This window comes from Vigna umbellata, chromosome 1 (assembly GCF_029865625.1).
Source record: "Vigna umbellata cultivar VRB3 chromosome 1, Vumbellata_1.0, whole genome shotgun sequence".
Lineage (NCBI taxonomy): Eukaryota > Viridiplantae > Streptophyta > Magnoliopsida > Fabales > Fabaceae > Vigna > Vigna umbellata.
The window spans coordinates 69,425,068-69,449,163 of NC_142165.1; the positions used below are offsets into that span (position 1 = coordinate 69,425,068).

Here is a 24,096-nt window from a genome sequence, read left to right on the forward strand (position 1 = left end):
GTCAAATGTTATGAAGATCAAGGAACGAAGTGTAATAGCGCATAAAATTACAGGGATGATGTCAGTTAAGGTAGCCTTTAAGTCTTGTGCCTTCTAGGTTTGGTTGTAAACTAAAGAAACTTATGAGATGGACAGATGATAAATGTCTAGAATACATTAATTTTCACATATATTTGACAATTTTCATACTTCAAATGATGATATTTTGTAAGTAAACAACCTTTTTAGCTTATAATTATAGAATGAGGTACTAAGAATTAAATAATGATGCAATTGAGCCCCAAAATTTGTCGTTAAATGCTAGTGTCAACTAAGAAAAGATTTAGAATGTGATTTTTGCATATGAGCTACAAGAAGATAACACTGAACGCTCGTAAGGCGATTATGAAAGATCTAGAATGTGACTTTTGCAACTAAGCCACAAGAAAATAGCGTTGAGAACTAAAGGTGGTTAATCAAAGGTGATGCTAAACATAAGCAATAAGAAAGTGGTACTGACCACTTAAGGTGGCAAAGAAAGAAGAAAACAATCCGTAAAAGGAAATCTTTGTTTCTGAGCACGATAGGCTGGAGCTAAGTCCCGGTGAAAATTTCTATAAATAAGGACCTTATGTCTTGGTTTTAGGAATTGAGTGGAGAATTAAATATGTAGTAATAGAGTAAGAATATATGTTGGAGGCTCGAAAAAGATGTTATTATTGTAAATTCTATATCTAGATGTTGCTGGATTAATTGTAATATTTTATGAGTAGCTGAACTCTCTTATGTTGAGGTTAGATGTTATTGAATATAGTGAAAACTATGTATGGGATTAATCTCCCTTGTGTTGAATATACACATAGGGTCCTCTATTTATAATAGAAGAAATATAGATGGGTCTTAAATTGTGATTCAATCAAATTATCTCATTCTTGTTAAAGGATTGTGCATGATCTAGAAGATGGGTTGGATATAAAGTCTTTAACTTAAAGTAAGAATTCATTCAACCAAGAGCGGAGGAATCACACTAGGTTTGAAGTTCTTAAGTTCTAGGTTGCAGGAATGGGTCTAGATCTACCTTGGAGTACTTTAAGAACATTGATTGATTTGCATATTAAATAGGCAAGATCAATGTGATGCAGTACAAGAAGATGAGATGAAATCAAATCATAGCTTCACTCTACTCAATCTATATAATATATATTTCTACCAATATTTCATACAAAAATCCCAAAAACAAACTACCAATATACTTGTTGATTATTGCAATTTGGGTCATCACTGATCATTGATTTATGCTACAAGTCATTTTTCCTTCTTTGGTAATTTATTTTTCTACAAGTTACTTTAATTTTTTCACCGTTCTATCACATTTTCACCTATCATTCTATCCATCTTTTGCATTCAATTATCTTTTTTTCTCACTTCATCTATTTTTGTTACATTTCATCTCCATATTCACCACAAACTCAAAACAAACCAAAAGATTGACTTGTTATGCATGTCCTCTTGGAAGTCCACGTAAGAAAACAATCAAGTTCATTGAACATGTGAGTGCAATTGGTACATAGAGTTAATAATGTATATGTTAGATTAATTCTTTACATCGATATTAAGACTTGAAAGTACTCTAGTTATGATTGAAAAACTAGTATTTGCTAGCTCTACGAAAAAGAACTTACATCGAAGTGGTTTAATTGTTTAAAAATATAGAAAATCAATCGAGACTTAAAGGGAAAAAAGAATCACTAGTACAAGAAATGGATATTGCATCGGTTTTTTTTAGCCTGTTACATTGATTTTTTAACCAATGTTGTATTAGGCGATCTAATAAGTGAATGACCTATTACATCGTGGTTAAAACCAATATAATATCATATAATATAACCCCAATTTAAAGGGAATCGCTTTAATAGAGAAAGAAATATCAAGTAGGGAGAAAGAGATATTTACATTGGTTGTTCGTGGGAACGAATGTAATATTTGTTGTATTAAAAAAGTAGTACATATTACATCGATTAAGATCATAACTGATATAATATGTATTATTTTTTTAAACCATAATAACATGCAAAAGACAAACACATTCCAAATTGTAAACAATTGAAATACTTAATGTTTTGTAATGATACTTAAACATCAATACTTGTCTTAAGATATAATAATGAAATATTAAAGCATATATATCAAAACTATTATGCTAAAAGTTAAAAACACAAAATACTTAAAATCCAAATAAAATATTTTTAATGGCTATGCAAACTAATTTTGTGCCTAAAAAAATATCTTACTCATTCCATACGAATTTCTTCTTTAAGTTTGTATTTTTTTTAATGGTTCAACACCTCCGAAAACCTGAAATAGAGTATATGTATTAATTATGTTATAATAACATATATGAAAATTAAATATTAATAGTTAAAAAACTTTTACATCTTTCTATGAATTAACAATGTTAACACGAGTTATGGTATCCATCTCATGAATTAACAAGATTAACACGAGCTAGCTATGATGAACGCATAAATCTCTATCAAATCCATACTACAACCAAAATAAATAAAAATAAAACGAGCCATAATGACGTATATACAATGATAGAATCCGACACTTGCTAAAACCAAAATAAATAAAAACAAAACAAGCCACAATGACGTATATATATAATAATAAACAAAAGTGCAATTGCCAAAATCCTATTATTGAAATGTTTTTATCCAAAATCATAGTCACGATTATAATAATCTTTAATTTTACCCTTCAAACAAAAAACAAATTCTAGAACTAGCTCATCTTATATAAAAAGAAAAAAAATCGAAAATTTCTTTTACTCATGTTATCATATCAAAAGTACTCTAACCAATAAACTATATAACTTATTTAGTCAATTTATTCGTTCTAAAATTTATAATTTAATTTTAATTAATCATTTTCATTATTCTAATAAATTAGAATTTTCTAGGATTTATGGTTTTTATTTTATTAAAAACTTAAAAGAAGGTTAGTATTTTATTTTAAAATTAGGTGGATGCTAGTGTTATTATCACTACAAAAATCTGCAACTTTTTCGAAGGTTATTTTTGAGGTTACCGACGGTTTTAACTCTCGGAAAATTCATTTCCCGCGGTTGGGAAAACCTGCGTCACTAAGTAATTATCGACAGTTTTTTACTAAACCGCTGCAATTTCCGGGGTTTTTTTCAAAACCGCTGATATTGGCGGGGTTTCTGAAAATCGTCGGAATCTCCAAGGGTTTTGTGAAAAACCTCGGGTATTAACAGGAGTTTGCAAAAACCGTCGGAATTTCCAGGGTTTTTTTTGAAAATCGCCGGTATTAGCGGGATTACTCAAAAACTACCAAAACTAGCTGGGGTTCTCTCAAAACCGTCCCTATTTTGCATGGTTTAGTTAACCGGGGTTTTAAAACCGCCGAAAATGTATAGAACTCATTTTTTTTTCATCTTTGATTGTAATAAAATTGGATTATTGTAAAAAAGGTTTTATTGACAAAAGAAACAATAAATTAATATGAACTAAAATTGATTAATATTATATAAAATAAACTACATTGTTCAACCTAATATCATTCATACAACTAATTATTCATATATAAAATTTAAAAAGAAAGATATTCATTATTTATGTTCAATATAAATGTTTAATACATATATTCAATACAAATGTTCAATACTAAAAATATGACTCAAAGATATTCAATAACAATATCTAATTTTCTTCTTCTTCATTACATCCATTGTTTGACACACTCCCTTAATCATATACCTACAATATAACATAATAGTTAATTGATAATATATTTAATAAAAAAATCATACAAATAAATTTAAGAATTATTACAGATGATCGTTGAAATACTGCAAACTGTGAAGGCAATGGACCTTGATGATTTTGCAACAAAATTGTCATCATTGTCTTCATTTCATTGACTTCTGATGTCAATGAAGATACCTATAACAAAAACATTTATGACTTAATACCCCTGATGGTCCCTATTTTCGTCAAGTGCGTTCGATTTGGTTCCTGTTTATTTTTGTTTAATGTTGTCCTAAAGAATGTAAAATCTGTTCAATTTGGTCTTTTTTGCAAACGTTGTTTAAATCGTTAACGACAGACAGTCCAAGTGTGCACAACAGTGTTGAGATGACATTTAACTACCCACATGGATTCCCTATAGGCAAAGTGAGATGGATTTTATGTTTTTTGAAAGTGTATTTCTGATATTTAATGAAACTCATCACTCTCCTTCTCTCCCCTATACTAACCAAACCCCAATCCTCTGGTCTCTTCCGCTTCAGCTTCTTTAACTCGAGCCCACCACCTCAAACACCGCCAAAATGCTCCCTCAGTCGCCACAACCCAAGTCTACCCCAAAAGCTATGGTGGCTACTCCATAGATCTCAACTTTCGAACCCCACCCCAAACCTCCCCCTTCATTCTTGACACAGGAAGTAGCCTCATCTTGTTCCCCTACACTCCCTGCTACATCTGCTCCCACTTTCTCTTCCCAAACATTGACCCCATCAAAAAATTCATCCACCGCCAAACTCCTCGGTTGTTGAAACTGTGAAATATTTTACTATAAGTAACCGTGTAACTAGAAATCTATCTAAATGGAACAATGTATATAAGTTCCGAAGCAAACCTTTATATAGACTGAAATGAAAAACTAAAATGGGTAAAAAATGGCTAGAATAAGTAACAAAAATAATCTGCATCCACATGAATATCAGTAGTATTAGAACTAAAATCCAAATCTGTAACATACTTTCAAATCTTTAACACTGAAGAGCTATTATTCTTAAAAGTATAGAATCAACTTCATTATAAAAAAAATGCATCTAAATATGAACAAGAATCAACATTACTAACATCAGTTATATTAATAGAATCAATGACAAATGTTGAACCAAGAATATTAGAATGAGGAAAAATATCATTTAAATCAATAATAGCAACAATGTCAGCAATATTCTTCATAAAATCAAAATACATATGACCAACAACATAAAACTTATTATAAACACTATCAAAATCATCTCAAAGTTTGGCTTTATTTCAACACCACCAAACAGAAGGGGCATTTTAAATCTATATAGTATTACCTCATGTAGTTCCCATATAATACTGAAATTATTACTGTTCTCCATCATCAGTAGTGGCTTTACGGCAGAATTCATAAAGGTCATCGAAGAATTGTGCTTCATCAATACCAATTACATATATTCGTGACTAGAAAAATAAGGAACTTCCAATTATGTTTGTATAAGAAAAACAGGACAACCTTGAAATTCATTGTGAAAAGGAAATATTTTTTTTAATAGTTATACAAGTCGTGTTTCACAGATTTTGTCTGTTTTACCGTGCAAGAGCTTCCATACATGCAGTAACCTGCTGCTAGCATTTGGTTCCCAGGTTGCATTGCATCTTCAAGACTTAATTTAGCCTCATTCTTTACCATGTAAATTCCAAAGATCTATGTGCAACAGAAAATGCTGGCAGTTATTGTAATGTTTTCAGTTTTTAAATGCAGCAATTTTGCTTGACAATTTGAAGTTAAAATTCATACAGTTCCAATAGAAACTTCGCAGTCAATGTTTGAGGATCCATCTAAAGGATCAAACACAACAATGTATCTACAAAATTAAAAGGAACTTTGATCGGATAATGTATTTTATCTGATCAAACTCTTGTTAACAATTGGTGAAAATCAAATAATGAGGAAGAAGAAGGAGGCAACCTGCACTTCAGATGAGGGTTTGGTTTTGAGCATCCTTCAAAACACTGCATACAGCGAAGCATCTGGGTTCACCTACAAAACCATTACTCAACTCAGAACATGAAACAAATAAAAAAAATCCACTAGCCACCTTATCATTAATAAAAAAACATTTTATTATTCAACAAAAACAAAGAACTGTACGTGCCATCATGTTCAATTGAAAAAGGTAAAAATAAAAATGCACCTTAAGGTAGAATAACTTAAAAAGTAAGGTTCTAAATATAAACTTTGGACAGCTAGAAGTTCAACTAAAACTACAATGTAAAGAATCTTTCAATTTGTTTGAAATCTTGTACCATAAAAAAGAATGCATGAGAATACAGAAAAATATAGCCAAAGATTACAATCTAAGATCAGATATAAATTCGGAGAGTAAGACAAAGTTAACTAGAGCCACAAATACGTTTCCAAATTCAAAAGGCAACCGGAAAGATAAGGTTAAAATTTAGATATCCATTATTTAAATAAAAAAAAATCCTTCACTGAATAATACAACTAGAATATGTATCTTTAACATAAAGTCTCTAAGAAACAATGTTATTGGCATCAATTATGTCCAACAATGAAGAAACAGTCAGTCAATTCTTAAGCCAAAAAGATAATTTCTTCACACATTGGATCTATGGTTAAGAAAAGTGTATTAGCATAACATAGAATATGAAAAAGATGGCAGCTAGTGTGAGGGATCTGAAAGCATGAGAAACAGCTCAACGTCTACATTCTGCTTTTCAGCAGTTTAAAATTAAATGTCCAAAGGAATAAAAGATTTTTGGTTGTGTATGTTCGTTGATGAGTACTGACCTTCTTTGATTCCAAGCAGCGTTTCTTTGAGGAACATATATTTGTTCTGGCTTTTCTGGGGGCAAGCAGTAGAGAGCTTGGGAGCTAGAAAACAAAAAATAGCAATGTTTAGAGAAATTATTATGCGCACATTAAGTAAAAATAATAGCAATAAACTACATGTAAGAGGATAAATTTAAACCTTGATTCACAATCAAACATTCCAAGCAACACCACGGACAAATATGGACGAGGAGGAGGAGGAGCAAGTGCAACCAGCTCCAACACTGGTGCAGGTATTTTGGCTCCCCTTTCCTGCACCAGTAGTAGGAAGTATTTCATTGATTGCTATTCAGAGTCATAGACGCCGCCATCATCAGAGAAATCATCAAATGTTCGCATATCAAGCTGGTCACGCGAGATTCCACCTATCCCACCAAAACCTCTGCGAAACTGTGAACCTTCTTGAGATTTATTGGTGACAAACTCAAGAGTGCAACCAAACCGTTTGTATTCATTTGCAAACCAATCCAAAAGAGACAACTTCTCCAAAGGTGAAATGTTTTGAGTTACAACACAAAGATCGAACATCGGTATATTGAACAAAGAACGAGAGAGCCAAAACCAGAGAGCCAAGATCAAACATAGTCTTACCTTGATAGTTAGTGCGAGAGCGCGCCAGAGCACCTCGAACTCGCTCAACCCACAAATGCCTCGACGCCTCCAACTCGACACTCAACCAAGCAGGAGAAGACAAACACGAAGCAGAGCAGGAGAAGACGAACACAAAGCCAACAGGAGAAGATTGTGGTGCGGTGAAGGGTTTAGAGGAAAATTTGATGAAGAGGAGTAAGGAGGTTAGGGTTTAGAGATAGTTTCAGAGAATTAGATTAGATGGAATATTCCTGAAATTAATGACTGAAAGCGAGGGGAGGGGATATGGGTTCGTAAGTATTCTAAAAATAAAAAACTTATATTTTAGGGACGGTTTTATACATAAGCCGCCGGGAATGTTTCGGGGTTTCTAAAACCGTCGGTAAATAACCCCTCCTAAAATGAATAATTTTTGTAGTGTATCATTACCACAAGAAAGGTAAGTATAATTTCTCTTATATTGGATGAATATTTTTTCACTTCTATTCTACAACTAAAAACTAAAACTTTTATGGTGCGTAGAGAACTTTTAGAGGATAAATCGGGAGATTCTCTATAAAAAGTGTATTATTTGAATAAGGAACTTTAACATAAGTTAAAATTTCATAAATATGAGAATAATTTAACTATTTAAAATTATAAAATGTTAAATTTTGAAAATTTTATATTTATTTTCAATATCCCATTTTTTAGACTTTAAATTTAGTAAAAGTTTGCTTTTTTAGTATAAAATATTAAGTTCTTTGGTTAGAAAAAAAATTCAATCTAAAAAAAGTGAATCACATGTCAATAATCTATTCAAATTAACAGACATGAATGAATTATGAATCGAGTATATAAAATTTTCTAATTCAGTAAAATAAATTATTAAACACTAGACAAGACCCTTAATTATGGGATTAAACTTAAAGTAGTCAAGGTAAATAGAGTTAAATTTTTCTTTAACCTTAGAGGCATTCCCAATGGCAAAAGCTCCATCGAAAGCCTTGTGTTTAGAGGAGGATTTCAATAATTAAAAAAAATGATATTTGAATTATTTATAACTAATTTTTATTCTTTTTTAGATCTTTTTGTTTTGAGAGGATAATTAAAATATTTTACATTTCAATTTTTTTTAGACAAAGTAATTGAATTTATTATTTAAATAAAATTTTACTTTTAAAATTTTTATTTTAAAATTAAATTTACAAAAAATATTAGTCAAATTTAAATATTCAAATAATATTTAGTAATTTAATTTTTTTTAATATATATGTGTATAATGTGTACAAAGAAGGATTATTAATTGTGAAATTTCAATTTTCTTTTTTTTTTTAATTTTAAATTCTATTATTTTAATTATTTGGATTTTTCTTAAAATTTTTAAATTCCATTTCTTTTTGTCATTTTCTCGTCCAAATAATTTATTTTATTTTAAAAAAATTTAAATTTACTAAATAATTGGATTACTCTTTTAGCTTGTCTCGTCCAAACATATTATAGACACTTTAGGCTAAGGGTAAGGAAAAAATAATTAATATCTTACTTTCCTTTGCACACCTCTCACTATTTCTCCTACTTCACTAAATTTGTTAGTTTACATATACTCTACAATTACTATTTTATTACCAACAAAATAAATAAATAAATTTTATAACAATTTATTATTTATTATTTATTATGGTAGATGTAATTCGTCTACAGTTACGTTTGATTAAAAATTTTGAAGAAAAAAAATTAGAAATAGAATTATGAAATATAGTGTGTGTGTGTGTATAACTATAGTCAGGTCTTCAATATTTCTTAACTAAAGTTGTGCATTCAAATATGACTACATACAATAATCTTCAATTCAGAAGTTACGGAATGAAACATGATTTTAGACTCTTTTATTCAGAAATATAAAAGACAAGAAAGTTGTCCTTTGACATACACTTAACCAAATCAATTTTTGAAATGTAATGAAGATCGGTTTTAGTAATTGAGAAGGAGAAAATAGCCGAATGTGATTTGATCTCAGCTCGAGATTGATAATATTTTCAATCTACACTTAACGTAACGCATTATGAGTCTTGTTTTTAAAAAGCTAAAAGATGAACATTCATATTTTTCATGATGGTAAAAGGTAAGAGGAACAATATACTAGAAACGTAAGAGACACCAACAAGTAAATAATATTGTAATTGTTAACAATTTTATGAAATTCTTATGGGTCATTAATTTTCCTTGAGAGGATATATTATTTGAATGAAGTGCTGGAAGGAAGAGTGGGTGACAGCTGGTGCATGCATGGTTATGGCGATTAACCCTAATAATGAAGTATTAATAATCGGAATAATATGACAGTGAACCTGGACGCAACATTGGTCCAGAGAGAGTTGAATTGAGAAGGATAAGAGAATATTAGCAAGGACAGCCGAAATCGAGTGGCCACATGCAATTCTGCGGTGTTGTCTTCGCTGCGTCCTCTGACTAAAGCGGTTCATTTCTGAATGCGTAGTGTTAAATGGAATATAGTACGTGAAAGATTCTGAGTAACTGTTCTTGTTAGAATCACTTTTTTAACAAGGATATTATTGAGATCTATGTAATTGACTTGACAATGACTTAGAGTTTTTATTCAGCAATTAGGATCATTGTTTCTTAGCAAACATCTGGACCAGGTTCAATCTTTTGTGTTAAATTTCTCCAATTTATGGCCTATATAAATAGGAATCCTATTTGCTTTCCCAAGCCATGCTGAGTTTTATGTGTTGGCTGTCTCTTGGAGTTCCTCTGAGCACTTCACGCTGGGGCTACTTCTATTGCCCTTAACATAGATAGAAGGGTCTTTGTGGTGAAGTGTTTGGGGGAACTTTTGGATACAACTATAACATTACCAACTATTCAACACATTATTTCATACCTCCCAAGGCTATTTGCGTACCATTTAAAACCAACGACGAAATGTATTTCATTTCATTCAAGTGTTTGGTCTTTTCAATTCAACTCCAAGGTGTTGCATTATCATTTTACATTTCAGGATTGATGATTTTATTATTATTAGTATTATTATTATTATTATTTATTATAATTTTACAAAGCAATCGATAGTTAAAACAAATAATATTGCTAAGAGGCTATTTATGTTGGATATTAATTACTCTCATCTAATTATACTATTAATTTTTATTATTTTTGGTCTAATAGTTAAACATGAAGCTCTTCCATCAACAGAAATAAGATTAGAATCCAAGGAAGTACAGAAAAAAGGTCAAAATTGAAAATTTCAAAGGATCACCTGTGTAGGACAGTTGAATCAAGTCCAACACTATGAAGGTGGAGAAGAAAATTTGCTTATGAGTGCACGCACCCAACATGGAGTGTCTAACGTTGGGAAGTACTTTTGTTGATGTATCATTTTTGACTTATTTCTCCTTGGTTCTTCAGTTGAGAGGGGGTCTTTGGTTTTGGAAAAGAAAAAAATGTACATTTTAAAGGTGTGGGGTTGCTAGGGTTCCACGAAGACCTCTATCCTTGGATTTCCATCTTTTTGTTCATCTTTTTTTTAGAGCTCTTCATGACCCATTTTTTTTAGTTATAGATATAATCATCTAAACTCTCATGTAATTGGTATTATTTATATTTATATATGGCTTTCCATTCAATGTCAGTATTTTGTTTTTAACTTAATGTTTGTTTTTTGATCTTCATATAGCTTTTTATTTTTTTATTGGATATTGAAAAATATCTTTTGTAATTTAGAAGTGAAACAAAAAACATAATGAAACTTTATCTAGGAATGAAACTTGATTTATTAACTATCTTAAACTCTTATGTGAAAACAAGTTTACTCATTGAGTGTTTAAGGAATTAACTCTTAATAAAGAGACAGACTCGTTATACTAAAGAATTGAAGTTTGAATAAATGTGTAGGTTGACTTTAGCATTAGTGAAAATAAAGTTGAGTAATTATAGACATGAGAGTGTTGTAAACCTAAAAGTTAAATTACAAACACTTGTCAGAGAAAGTATTTTTAAGTTGTTTTGCACGTGATAAAAAATCGCTCTGTCAGTAACGTTGTCATTCAAAACTGCTTTTTCCGCAAGCCAAGACACTTTTGCTCCAACGTTCTCTTTATTTGTTAAATCCGTTTTGATCAACTTTCTATGTGGGATTCTTTCGCAAGTTTTGATCCTAGGGGTTGTCTCATACTCTATAAATAGAATACTTCATTTACTCCAAAATACATCATCACAAACCACTCTTCTCTCATTCTATTTTATCTTAGTTTCATTCTTTCTCTATTCTTCCATTTCTAAAAATATTTTGGGTTTATATTTTACTCTTTTTAGAGATTCTTACTAGTTCTAAGATTCTCAGAAATTTCTGAGAAGTTCCTGTTGTATTTTGTAGGGCTTGCGCAATAGTCTTTAAGGACAGTGATCTACATGTCTCGGGAAATCCTTTGTTCATGATCTTTATTATTTTATTGTCAGTTTTTCCAATAGAGAGTAAGGTCCACTGATAAACAACCAATCTTTGTTCTTTGTTTAATGTATATTACACCTTTGGCTTCACAATATTGTCATTCCTACTAGGTTTCACCTCTAAACCCTTGCATTTGAAATGTACGCACCCATTCTAGATTTCAGTGTATTCTTTATATTTCCTTTGGTGTCCATTACTATATATAAAATATTCAATAACACACTTTCAATGTTCATGACATCCAAATCATGTAGTAGAAGAAAATCTTCCAATAGAATAACTCGCAAAATATAATGCTTTGTCTAGTTCTACACTTGCTCATAACCCAAAAAATTGTGTTATGAGAATTGTTTGCCAAATCTCTTCACCACTCTTGATGCCACTCTTTCATACGTAAATACAACCTTGTTCTTTCAATATAGAGGGTTTTCGTGTCAAGAATTTCGATAATAATAGAACAATAATTTCTTTTTATTGTATATTAGTGGCTAAAATTTGTGCTAACATCAGCACCGTATGTGAATATGAGTTACAAAGATTGGATATTAGAATGGGTGGAATGTGATTCCAAGTTGATAGTTGAAATTGTTCAAAATGAAGATATTATTCCTTGGAGATTTAGAATTAAATGGAAAAAGTATATGGACAAACACTCCCATTTAAGTTTGTTCCTATATTTTTAGAGAAAGAAATACATAAGTAGATAAATTAATTATTTTATTATTAATGTTATCCATAATACGATAAGGTTGTATAGTAAGATGATTTATCTTTATTTATAAGATATATATGACCTATTTAGAAATAAGAATGGTATGATCACTACAAAAATATGTGATTTTACTAGAAGTTTTTATTTACATTATTGACAGTTTTAACTCTTAATAAATACATTTCCTACGATTAGAAAAATCGTTAAAAAAATTATCATCGATAAATATTTTTGATGATTTTGTGTATAATCACTGTTACTTGAGAGGTTTTATTTATAATGCATGGTTATATAGGTATCTTCATTTCATTTATAATCACTTGCAGTAAAGAGAAATGACACCGGTTATTTTCGTCTATACGTAGTGGTTCATGAACCGAGATATATACAAGCGAGGCAAAAGGGGTAGCCTTTTTGTCTCGGTTCTGAACCGAGGCAGTATGTGGGGGTCTTTTACCTCAGTTGGATTCAAACCAAGATGCTAGATGTCTTTTTTTTATTTTTTTTTTCAAAAAATAGGGACTTTTGCCTATTCAGAAAAAGGGCGACAAGACGGTGAAGTCATGGTGGCCTTGGTAGGTGTCGGGGACGGCGGTGGGAAGGGAGATCTATTGGCTATGGTAGGAGGTGTGGATGTGGAGTGCATGTTAGTAGACACCTATGCGGGAGTTGGGGTTGTGGGCAAATAGGGTGACCTGCATGGTGAGAGAGAGGGTGTTGGGGATGGGGGAAGAGAGGTTGAAGGTGAAGATAGTGGCGTCTTGGAGGGTGAAGCGGGGTTTGATGGGGCGGAGGATGACCTATATGAGGAAGACAAGGAAGAGGACTAGGAGAATGAAGGTGGAGAGCCGATGAGGATGAAGCAGAGGAGACGACAACCGGTGGTGGAGGCAACAACGATGGCCAGTGGGAGAGGCAACAATGACAACCAGTGGTGAAGGCATCGGCAGCGGAGCGACAAACTGTTCACACGAGATGGAAAGCAGCAGTTCGTGTTCTTTGGCGGAAGAAGAAAAAAAAAGAAAGAGCAAAAATGTGCTTACTATTTTACGCTTCTAGAATTTAACTATCGAAGAGACTATTACCTCGGTTATAAAAACAACCGATGCGTAAACCTTCCAAAAGAAATTCAAAATAAAATTGTAAATGAAAAATTTAAAAATATCTACTAACTATAGACCTCGGTTTGCGTTTAAATCAAGGCATAAAGTGCCTATGACATCGGTTAAAATGAAACCGAACAGTAGAGGTTGATAAAATAGATTTGAAATGTTCAAGATCAACTGACACGACATATTGTCTCAGCTCAGTTGGTAAGAGAAAACTAAATACTAAAACACTATTTTGGTGCAAGCTGTTTTGAAACATTATCAAAATAGTCAAATTTGAAAAAAATTAAGAAAAATAATAAGTTATTGTTAAAATAACACAATTTTACTGTAAAGTTGTATTATAATTTTAAGTTAAAATATTTTAAAGTTGAAGTCTGGTTTAAACAACACGACTTTAATTTAAAGCATTTTAAACTGAAGGTATTCATCCTTATATAATTTTTACCAACACTAAACTAAAATTGTGTTATTTTGAAATGGCTTTAACTTGCATTATACTAAAATTATACCATTTTAACATAATTTCAAACTTCAAAAAAAATTATGTAGTAAAGTCATGCCACTTAAAAATATTGTGTCGTGTCTAGTTAACTTATATATATATATATATATATATATATATATATATATATATATATATATATATATATATATATATATATATATATATATATATATATATTATATCTTTTTCATAACTACCTATTTTCAAAAATATTGAGCTGATGCTTTTGTCTGCAAGAGCTTCTTTATATTGGGAGGAGCACCAACGATGTCAAAATGAGGATCATGACTAGGGATGGCAACGGATCGGGTCGGGCACGGATAGTGCCTACCCGCAACCCGACCCGACAAAAAAAAATCCACCCGCTACCCGACCCGCTACCCGCACGGATATCCGCTTAAAAAATATCCGCGGATATTTTAAAACCCGCGGATATCCGTGGATACCCGTGGATATCCCATAAATATTTAAAAAAATATATTTTTATAAAATATTATAATAAAATTTAAATAAAATTACAAAAAATATATAAAATATAATATATATTAAATTAAATATAAATTAAAATTTAATTTTAATTATATTTAACTTTATAAAATATAAATTAATGTTAATTTTAATTAAATTTAACTTAATAAAATATAAATTAAATTTTTATTTTTATTTTTTGCGGGTAGCGGATATCCGTGGATACGGATAGTATAATACCCGCACCCGACCCGTTTATAAGCGGGTATTAAAAAACCCGCTACCCGCAACCCGCGGATAGTAAATATCCGCGGGTACCAACTATCCGTCGCGGATTTTATCCGCGGATATCCGCGGGCGCGGATTTTTTTGCCATCCCTAATCATGACATCAGAGGTAGGTAAACGACACCAATGGAAGTAATCATATATTTCTTATATTGAGGCATTAATTTTGATACCTTAACTTTTTCTTTTACATGTAAGTAAAATAATAAATAATATAATAATATTTAAGTAATTAATTTCATGAGTTCTATTTAAGTTGATTTCAAAGTATAAAAACGAGCTGCCTGACTATGAAAAAATATCAAGATCAAGTAAAACGCTTTCAATTTAATTGGTTATCAATTTTTCGAATTGATACAATTTTGAATACTCTGAATTTCATATATGATGTGCTATTAAACATAAAATATCTACAATTTTTCTAAAATAAATTTTAAAAAAAATTGAGTTTTCATACAAAATATATAATTTAAGGGAATAATATTTTTTTCATATATATAATCAACTTTGAAAAAAAAAAACACGACATGAAAAACGAGATCTACAAGTTTGAAAATTTTCAAAATTATTATTGCATTTTTGTATATTTTGGTTTTCTAAAAACCAAAATATTTATATGTTTCGATTTTCTAAAAATCAAGGCATATAAAGCGATGTCATAGTAAAACTGCGATAGTGTATAAAATATCCTAGGATTAATGCTGTGAAAACAAATTACAAGATCATTCTAACTTAAAAATCATTTAGTTATTAAAGTAATGATAAAAACAGAGTAATATATTAGTAGGTGTGAAAAACAAGGTCAGAAAGTAGCAACGAAAGCAATTCACAAAGGATCCGATATTCATAATGTGTGGGCTTTTGCATTAAACTAGAAATGGTGGTTATGTTCATGGGAATAATTTGAAAGGTGGAAGGAAGTGAACCTGGACGAAACATTGGTCCTTAGAGAGTCCGAGGATCTGACAAGAATATTGCATGGGAACAACCATCGAGTGGCCACATGCTATTCTGCGTTTTTTGTCTTGGCTACGTTCTCTTCTCTCGTTAAAGTTAAAGTGATTGATTTCTGAATGCATGCTATCAAGTGGTAAACGGAATCTGATACATCAAAATGTGTGAAATCAACTTTGAAGTCACAGAATTCGTCTTCGTATCTGTGCATACTCAATCTATATAAAGCTTTCATATTCTTTCTCTTAGATATGTTTTTTTAATGCTTTTGGCTAGGCAAAACCAAGTCACGTACATAACTGTTTGACCCTTACTTTTTTCTTAAAAATAATGAAACATAGTGTAGTAACAGGGCAATGATACATCGACACATCCATGTGGCAAAAATATTTAATTAACACATTACTTTTCAATTATTTTTTTAAAATTATTCTTTTATTTTTAATAAATATTAAAAAAAAATAGACTCATTGTGTCATTTGAATATGAAAAGCAAACATGTCTATCAAAGTATTATTTATAATAGTAATATGTTTCTAGTTTAAATAATTCCTGGCTCTTATAATACATAAATCTTTTCTTTATATATCTTATTTCGTGTTTTGGTTTATGTAAAGCACTTTTATTTTTAAGTCTTTTATCATGATTTGAGTGACAAATTGTCGATAACATTAAAAAATTGAGAATTTCAACGACAATTAAAAATATTGTTGTTTTTATACGTAGGATTGGTCGATCTTATACAAGTTTTTAATATAATGTTTCATGTATTCAAACTCCAATGCTAAGGTTCTTGTTCGTCTCAACCGATTAGGGACACTTGTCAAATATTCTCCGATACTATAGTCAGTTAAAGTCTGAATAGAAGGACAATAAATGTTGTAATAAATACATTATTAGCTTCCTTACTTGGACCTATATTTATAGTTTTCCTAATGGACTTTTGTTTAAGGTCAACCTATAGGAACCAAACCTACTAAAACATGATTATTGACCTATTTTGTGTTAAGTGATTATAATGTTGATTAGTTATGCCAAGTGTCCCTCTGTTCAATTCAACGTAATGGCGCTTGATCGTGCTCGATCAATATGGGGAATCTGGAGTAAAACTAACATGATGAGGGATGTTTGATCGACCGGTTGATCAACATTTGATCGATCGGTCCCTACTGTACACAAGTCCACAAAGCATGGGCATCAATGAAAGTTATAGGCGTAGGGGTTTATTTTGGCCGCTCACATTTGATCTTCTCTTATTTACTTTCATGGTTCTTGATTTTAAAAAAAATGACCATTGTGGAGGAAAGGTTGTGATGCTTCACGAACCATGCTCTTAGTCCTGACGAAGGATGTGAAGCATTGTGTCTTTTCAACCATTGGATGTAAGCATATCTAACGGTTCAAAAAATGTGACGGTTAAACTATCCTCTTCTATAAAGACTAGTGGTTGACACATCACTTTCACCATTTATCCTTTGTTGTCTCGCTTTTGCTGATCAACTTGCACAAGGTAATTTTAATAATGTTTACCATTTGAGGAATCTTCTAGGTGGGTAGGTCAAGGGTATGTTGATGATACTTCGTTATCGTTGTTTGGGTCTTTATTTGATAGCTAGAGATCAACCGAGCAGAGTGTGACTTCAATCAACAGTAAAGCCACAAGTGTACATTTTTTAGATGAAAATAAGGGCAAAGATCCTGAGAAGGAACCTACCCAAGGTTGTATAGTTCATAGAGGTTGTGGTTGATGCCTCTAACGAGGGGGGTGAGCTAAATCTTTTGGTTATTCTAGGCTATGATTGAGCTCCTCATGAAGTTCGCGAATATGCAACTTGCTTCCGCTAGAGTGTATAACTGAGTGATTAGATAGAGTGGGTATATGTGCTTAGTGACGACATAGAGGATCACGTCGTCAATCTACGGGTTTACAAAGGGAATGAACGAGTGTGTCATGGTAAGGAAGGCTTCAAACTGGACATGTACGCCTCTCTAAATGGGGGTATTGCGAGCATTGAATCTTGTGCCTACCCAACTTCACTCGATTAATTGGGTTGTTATTCAAGCCTTTTGGGTGTTATGTAATGACCTGACCCCACTCTTTTTTAGTTCCTTCCTTATTTTTACACTTGCCTAAACGAGAAAAAAAGGGATAAGTTCTATAATAACTGAGTCAAATAAATGGCTTTACATGATATTTGTTGCCTCATATAAGGGATTTAAGACAATACTTTTTAAGGTTACAATAAAGAGTGTCGGTCGAAAGTACTTTTTTGACGTTGAGGACTGGTCAAAGTTTCTCCTGTATTAGACACGAGACATCTGCTTTGGTGATACTAAGCTCTACCATAGGATTTGGAGACATCCTTAGATGTTATGGGTTCCAAATTTCTGAGATGATGGTTGGTGAATGGTTTCCTTCTAATGATAAAATTAACGTTTATTTCACTGATGAAATTACTAAAGGATTTTAAAAAAACACAATTACTAACAAGAAGTTCAAAATATAATTACAACATAATTGACAAATTAAAAAAAATATCAATATTAATGAGTTTTACTATGACATAATCAAAGATAAAGTAAAAATTTTAATGATAATTTTGTCAATAAAATTTAGTGACAAAATTATTTGTCACTATTGATTAGGAATTACCAATAAATTTATTACTGACAAATATTTATATAAGAAATTAAAATTATAAAATTTATCGATAAAATCTATGAATAAAATTTATTTTATTGACAAATATTTTTCTATCAAAAAAATTTATTAATAAATATTATTTTGTTGATAAATTTTTTTTAGCGGTAAAATTTTGTCCATAATATAATATTTTCTTGAAATGTTATAAAATGTGGATACAACATATTTGCTGAAAGGTTATGTCTTGGCATACATAAATGCACTGTTTGTAAAATTCCGTTTTACACCAACTTATCACATTGTCATGAATTCGGACATTGAAAAAGATCAGGCTTCTGATCAACTGTTCTGCCAAGTATAATCTGGAATATGTCCATATAAAGGAAGAATATGTTACATTACAGTAGTTTTCTTTTTCCTAGCCAGAGCTCCTCGTGAGTCTGATGTGAGTTGTGAAAACCTCTGAAAGGGATTGAAAACTGATTTTCTTATGTTACTTTTGAAGCTTACAACTTAATTCACTTTAGCAGCAACTCCCCCATTTTGTGAATCAGAGCAATCAGGATCTTAGCAAAAATCCTGACCAGGTTCACTACTAGACTCTATTTTAGCTACATGGATAAATTCCACACTTTTTAGCTGTTTCCACAGATCATATCTCTGCACTATAAATACAATCCTCTGTGTTCTTTGCATAGCATTCAAACATGACAAAGGTATAGAATGTTGGTTGTCTCTTGGAGTTCCTCTGAGCACTTCACACTTGGGGCTACTTCTATTCAGTCTCACTCTTTATATTGAATAGTCCTTATCACCTAAGTGAAGTGTTTGGGGGAACTTTTGGGTGCAACTAATACAAAACACCAACCATCAATCAAATTCATTTTATTACTGCCAACAAGGCTATTTTTGTGTACACTGAAAACCAACAAGGAACACTATTTCATTTCATTTCATTGAAGTGTTTGGGAAAACTCTCATCTGTTCTGCTGAACTCCAGCTCCAGCATTGTCACTTTGCACCTTACCACTGATATTGGATAGTGCATACTATTTAACTATAGATTACAAGTTTACATTATTGTTGTTATTATTATTATCATCATCTATGTTCCTTATTAGCTATATTATTCTTCCAAGTCTGGTGAGCCTTTTGCACATGACAAGATTCTTGCATCCCTTTTTGTTTACTTTATAAGCAATTCCACTGTTGAAGAATTAGCTTCTTGATTTAGATGTTTGTGAACCTTCTCCCTCCCCTTGTTGCTCCAATCCTCCAAAATATCTTCGTGACCCCATTTACCCTTGCCAAGGTAAACTTTTGCACTTGGGTCTATGGTCATCTTCTCCAGCGCAGGTGCAATCCTCAGAAGATAAATTGCAATTTCAATTTCACTGGAGTGCCCTCTAACACCAGTTATTACCACTTCCTTCAGATGTTCATGTGAGAATTTCTCAGGCCAATGACTTTCGCTTACCTCATCTTCAATACAGCAATAATAAGTCCTTAACTGCATTAAATTATATCATATCAGAAAAACTGCTAAATTCTGCTTATATTTCTCCCCCTTTTTGTTTCATACAATCTATATTTGTTTTCATTATATTTTTCTATCTATACATGTTTGCTTCTTTAGTCACTTTCATCCTGTTTTTCTTAACAACTTATTTTCAAATTGCTTATCGTAATTTGCATTGTATTAATATCATCAATGCATGGTATAGTATAGCTAGATTATAACCATACAGGAACCATGTAGTTTGGTATCTTTGATGAATAGATATAATAAACTTACGTGTAACTCTAGTCTTCGGAGTACAGGGCATGTCTTAAGAATTATGGCTACCCACCCCAGATCCTGTCGAACTGCAGTCGCTTTAATAACTTCAAGATGCCTCAGCCATGGAAATGTTAATGCAGACAATCTGTTTTCAATAACCTTACCCTGGAACACACATGTCAAACATTTCAGACAATTAACACTACTTCCATCCCAGAAATGATGCTACAATCTGTCTGAATTTTAAAAAACTTTCCAAGACATTTTTACCTATTTTATTACAACGTAACAACTCAATATAAACTCTCATTAATATTATATTTGATTGTTTGTCAAAGAATATACTTTCAAAATATAGAAAAATAATTTTTAATTTTTATGACTCAACATCTTACGTAGTATTGAATTTCATGACTCCTACAGTAAAAAAAACACAAATAATAAAAGATAGAGTGTTACAAAAAAAAAAATAACAGTAATAAAAATGCCGATGGAGTATTTGTAATTGTTTGTGTCAAAATTTAATACTCTCTTTTATTTTACACTTTCTTACTCTAATAATTATACAATTTTTGTCTTCTATCTAATATTTATTTTTTCTCCTTTTTATTGTTTCTTTTTATTTATTTTCTAAGAGCATCAACTCATTTATTAAAATACATTTTTTCTTATTAGAAAAAAATGATTAAAAATCATAAAATCGTGAAAAAGGTCCTTATAAGTAAAAGATAATAGCCATAAAGTTTGATAGTTTTTAATAAATAAAAATATGTAAAAAAGTATATTCCCAGGTTTCCCCCTCCTTATCTCCTTGGTCCTTCCGTCTTCATATATGCAGTCCAAAATAGTTTGGTTAATTGCACTATTCCCCATCAAATTTTTATGTCAAAAAATAAATATTAACATAGAAAATGGAGTTTAAGAATAATGTAATGATAAAAGTGTGTTAAAGTATCATAGATGGAAAGGAAAGAAGAAGAAAAAATCCAAACAAGTGCAGAAATGTACAAGAACATATACAAGATAAATTGATCTGCTGAAAACCACATACCATGAAACAACTGCACTGCAGGATCAAAGTTTCCATCTGGGGTAGAACAGTGGGAAGTTTGAGGATTGGCCAAAGCTTCTTATGACAAGCAGAAGTGTCACTCACAGGACTGTAGAAAGTTGTAAGTCTGGGCGCATCAAACACAAGTTCAACTTCTCTTCCCTTGTATTCCAAGGTCTCCAAACTGGTGTTGTGGAGCACAAGTTTCTTCAATTGTTGGCAAAGACTCACGTTCAGGTACTTCAATTTCTGGCAAAAGGGATTCTCTATTACCAGGTTTTGTATGTTGTAACACTCAAACAACCCCAACCATTCCAGGTTGCTTAAGCTAGACAACAAAAACCGGAGATGCTCCTCAGATTTCAGATCCACTAGGAAGAGGTCCATTGTTGTGAGTGTGCTGAAACCATGGTTATATGACATGTGGGGGGCAAGAACACAATGCGCCAAGCGCAGACACTTGAGAGATGACTTGAAGCCACTTGCACCTTCACTTGCACCCTCTTTGTTGCCAACAATATCACAAGGAAAGACATGGAGGGAGGCATCATTTGGAGCAAAGAGGTGATTCTCTTCTTCAAACAAGAAAAGATCAATCTCTTCCACTTTTTTCTTCATGGCAAAACGAATCCACTCATCAAGATCACTTGAGCCATAGCTGTTGTTGCCAAATGGGAAGCAAACACTTAACATGTGAATCTTTTGAACCTGTTCGACATTTGACAAGTACTTGTTGACATTACTGACGAAGGCTAAGGTTCTGTCCGTGTTGAATTTGGACCTTTGCTCCTCGGTTTGGTACCGCCAAACATTGCTAGCCAAGTGATCTCTCTTTAGTATATTGTCTCCATCCAAAATCAGGTTTGTTGGATTAGCATAAATGTGCTCCCATTTGGATGAGAGAGTACTGGTCCTCACACCTTCCCTCACTTTGAGAGATGACAAAATGTTGCACAAAATGCTATTGGGAAGTTTGCTGATATAATCATCTTTGTTACACTCAACTTCCCTTCGTTTTTTCCTGTTTTGATTCTTCATAATTTTCTGCTCTTTCTCTATACTAGAGAAAATAGCAACGTTGGCGAAAAGGAAAGAACAACTATGACGAAGCCCTATTCATACGAGTTGGTACGGAGTTAACCAAGTGCATGTTTGTCTTCATTCAAATACTGATAATTTTGCAACCAATGAAGCTAAATGCATATCTTGCTGTACGATTCAAATCTAAAACAGTTTGATGGGAATTATACCCTTCTTGCCGGCATCTATATACCTTGGTATAATTTGAGATATGAAAAATCCGTAGGATTTGCAAATTTGTCACTTTGTGCCTATTGGCAACATCGATGTACGTGTGAAGGGATAAGATTCTATCTGGACTGTAAATCATCATAAATTAGTATTTTTTTAATGGTTCTTAGATATTTCAGAAATGCATATGCATTCCCTTAAAGAGTGCAATGATCAAACACTAATATGTAGAAGGACTTGCTAATATATTTGTGTAGAGTTTACAATTGTAGGAGAAAACCAGAAAAAGGAAAACTATCAAGTCATTAACTTTGCTCTGCATTATTTGTCTCCTTAATTTTTCATGTTCAGTTTCTCGTGGCGTAAAGAGTGTGCAAATCATCAATCAGTAAATGTTCTTTGTTCCTTGTCCTGTTTCTTTCAGACTCGAACTAATCGAAACATCATTGTAAATGGACCATAACCACTTTCCAATTTAGCCGTCAAACCAACCTGATAAGGATGAAGCACTATATATATATATATATATGAGATGGCATAAATCATATAGAAATTGTATTTTTATTTTTTATATTGGTAAGCATGATCGAGATCTTGGTAACGATGGATTTGGGGCTTTAAAAAGTATGAAAATTTAGCTTTTTCTAATTTATTATTTTTTTTTAGAAATTTGGAGAGATTAAATTTATATTTTATTTAAGTTTAAGCATCAATGTTTTTATTAGTATCAAAATATGGAGACTTTGTTTGACATAAAAATATAAAAACAAATACACATTTTCCACATTACTTTTCATCTTGGTACCCTTTTCACCATTTGTGTTTAGCCATCAAACAACCGATATAACCATAAGAAACTGAAGTTGATGACAAGTGAATGATAAGTTTAAATTTAATACGAGGAAATAGGATATGTATTAAGGGTATAAACAATTTTTTCGCTATTATCTGACTAGGAATAATTTCAAATGATAAGTTTCTTGTTTATAATAATTATCATTTTAAAAATCATATTAATTCTATTTATTGATTGATAATATGAAATTATTATACTATCGGTTAAAATAGAAATAAACTATTTTGATATTACGATAAATGTTTTTATAATTAAATTATTAATAAAATATTTAATAATGAAATAATATTATAAGAGTTTAGAATTATATTTTGTTGCAGTCATTCATATATGTTTTGGCACGCTTTTTTTTTTTTAAATATTTTTTTAACAATTTTTTTGATCATTTTTTTACAACCGCACTTACGTAGTAATTCGTGATTGGATCAATGAAATAGACACATAGTATATTGTTAAAAAGTTATTAATAAAAGTTGTTAAAATTTCTTGATGTTTTTTTTTTATGTTTTTTTTTTCTAAACTTCTTTTTACCGTGTTCATGATATTTTGGTAAGTTCAACCTCATCCTACTTTTTCTTTTAATTTATATGTAATGTAGTATTAAAAATAAACTTTTAATTACTTAAAATTATAATATTACAACTTTTAATTATAAAACTAACGAATTTATTTCATATTACTTTTTCTAATTGGCAAAAAACGATGAAAAAGATTTTACAACACCAGAATAATCTAATAATCAAATACGTGTAGGGGCGGCCACGGCCGCATAGAGTGTGGGAAATATGTTTTGTCCAAAATAAAGTTAAGTTAG

General features: G+C 31.3%; 1 protein-coding gene across 1 annotated transcript; it reads right to left on the minus strand.

Annotated features, from left to right (window-relative positions):
• Positions 1-19,320: 19,320 nt before the first annotated feature.
• LOC148206164 (FBD-associated F-box protein At3g52670-like) lies at positions 19,321-22,367 on the minus strand. Its single transcript, XM_088112970.1, has 3 exons — positions 21,176-22,367; positions 20,140-20,289; positions 19,321-19,854 (listed from the first exon to the last, which is right to left on the minus strand). Exons 1-3 carry the CDS (start codon positions 22,211-22,213, stop codon positions 19,531-19,533), a joined length of 1,512 nt encoding a protein of 503 aa, XP_087969096.1. The 5' UTR covers positions 22,214-22,367; the 3' UTR covers positions 19,321-19,530.
• Between the last annotated feature and the right edge of the window lie 1,729 nt (positions 22,368-24,096).

What these genes read in the sequence shown, in the direction of transcription:
- LOC148206164 (XM_088112970.1), bottom strand. Translation starts at nt 22,213, where the DNA reads ATGAAGAATCAAAACAGGAAAAAACGAAGGGAAGTTGAGTGTAACAAA. An exon ending in TGCAGTGCAGTTGTTTCATG is followed by an intron (nt 20,290 to 21,175) that starts GTATGTGGTTTT and finishes TGTGTGTTCCAG; the next exon opens with GGTAAGGTTATTGAAAACAG. An exon ending in TCCGAAGACTAGAGTTACAC is followed by an intron (nt 19,855 to 20,139) that starts GTAAGTTTATTA and finishes AATTTAATGCAG; the next exon opens with TTAAGGACTTATTATTGCTG.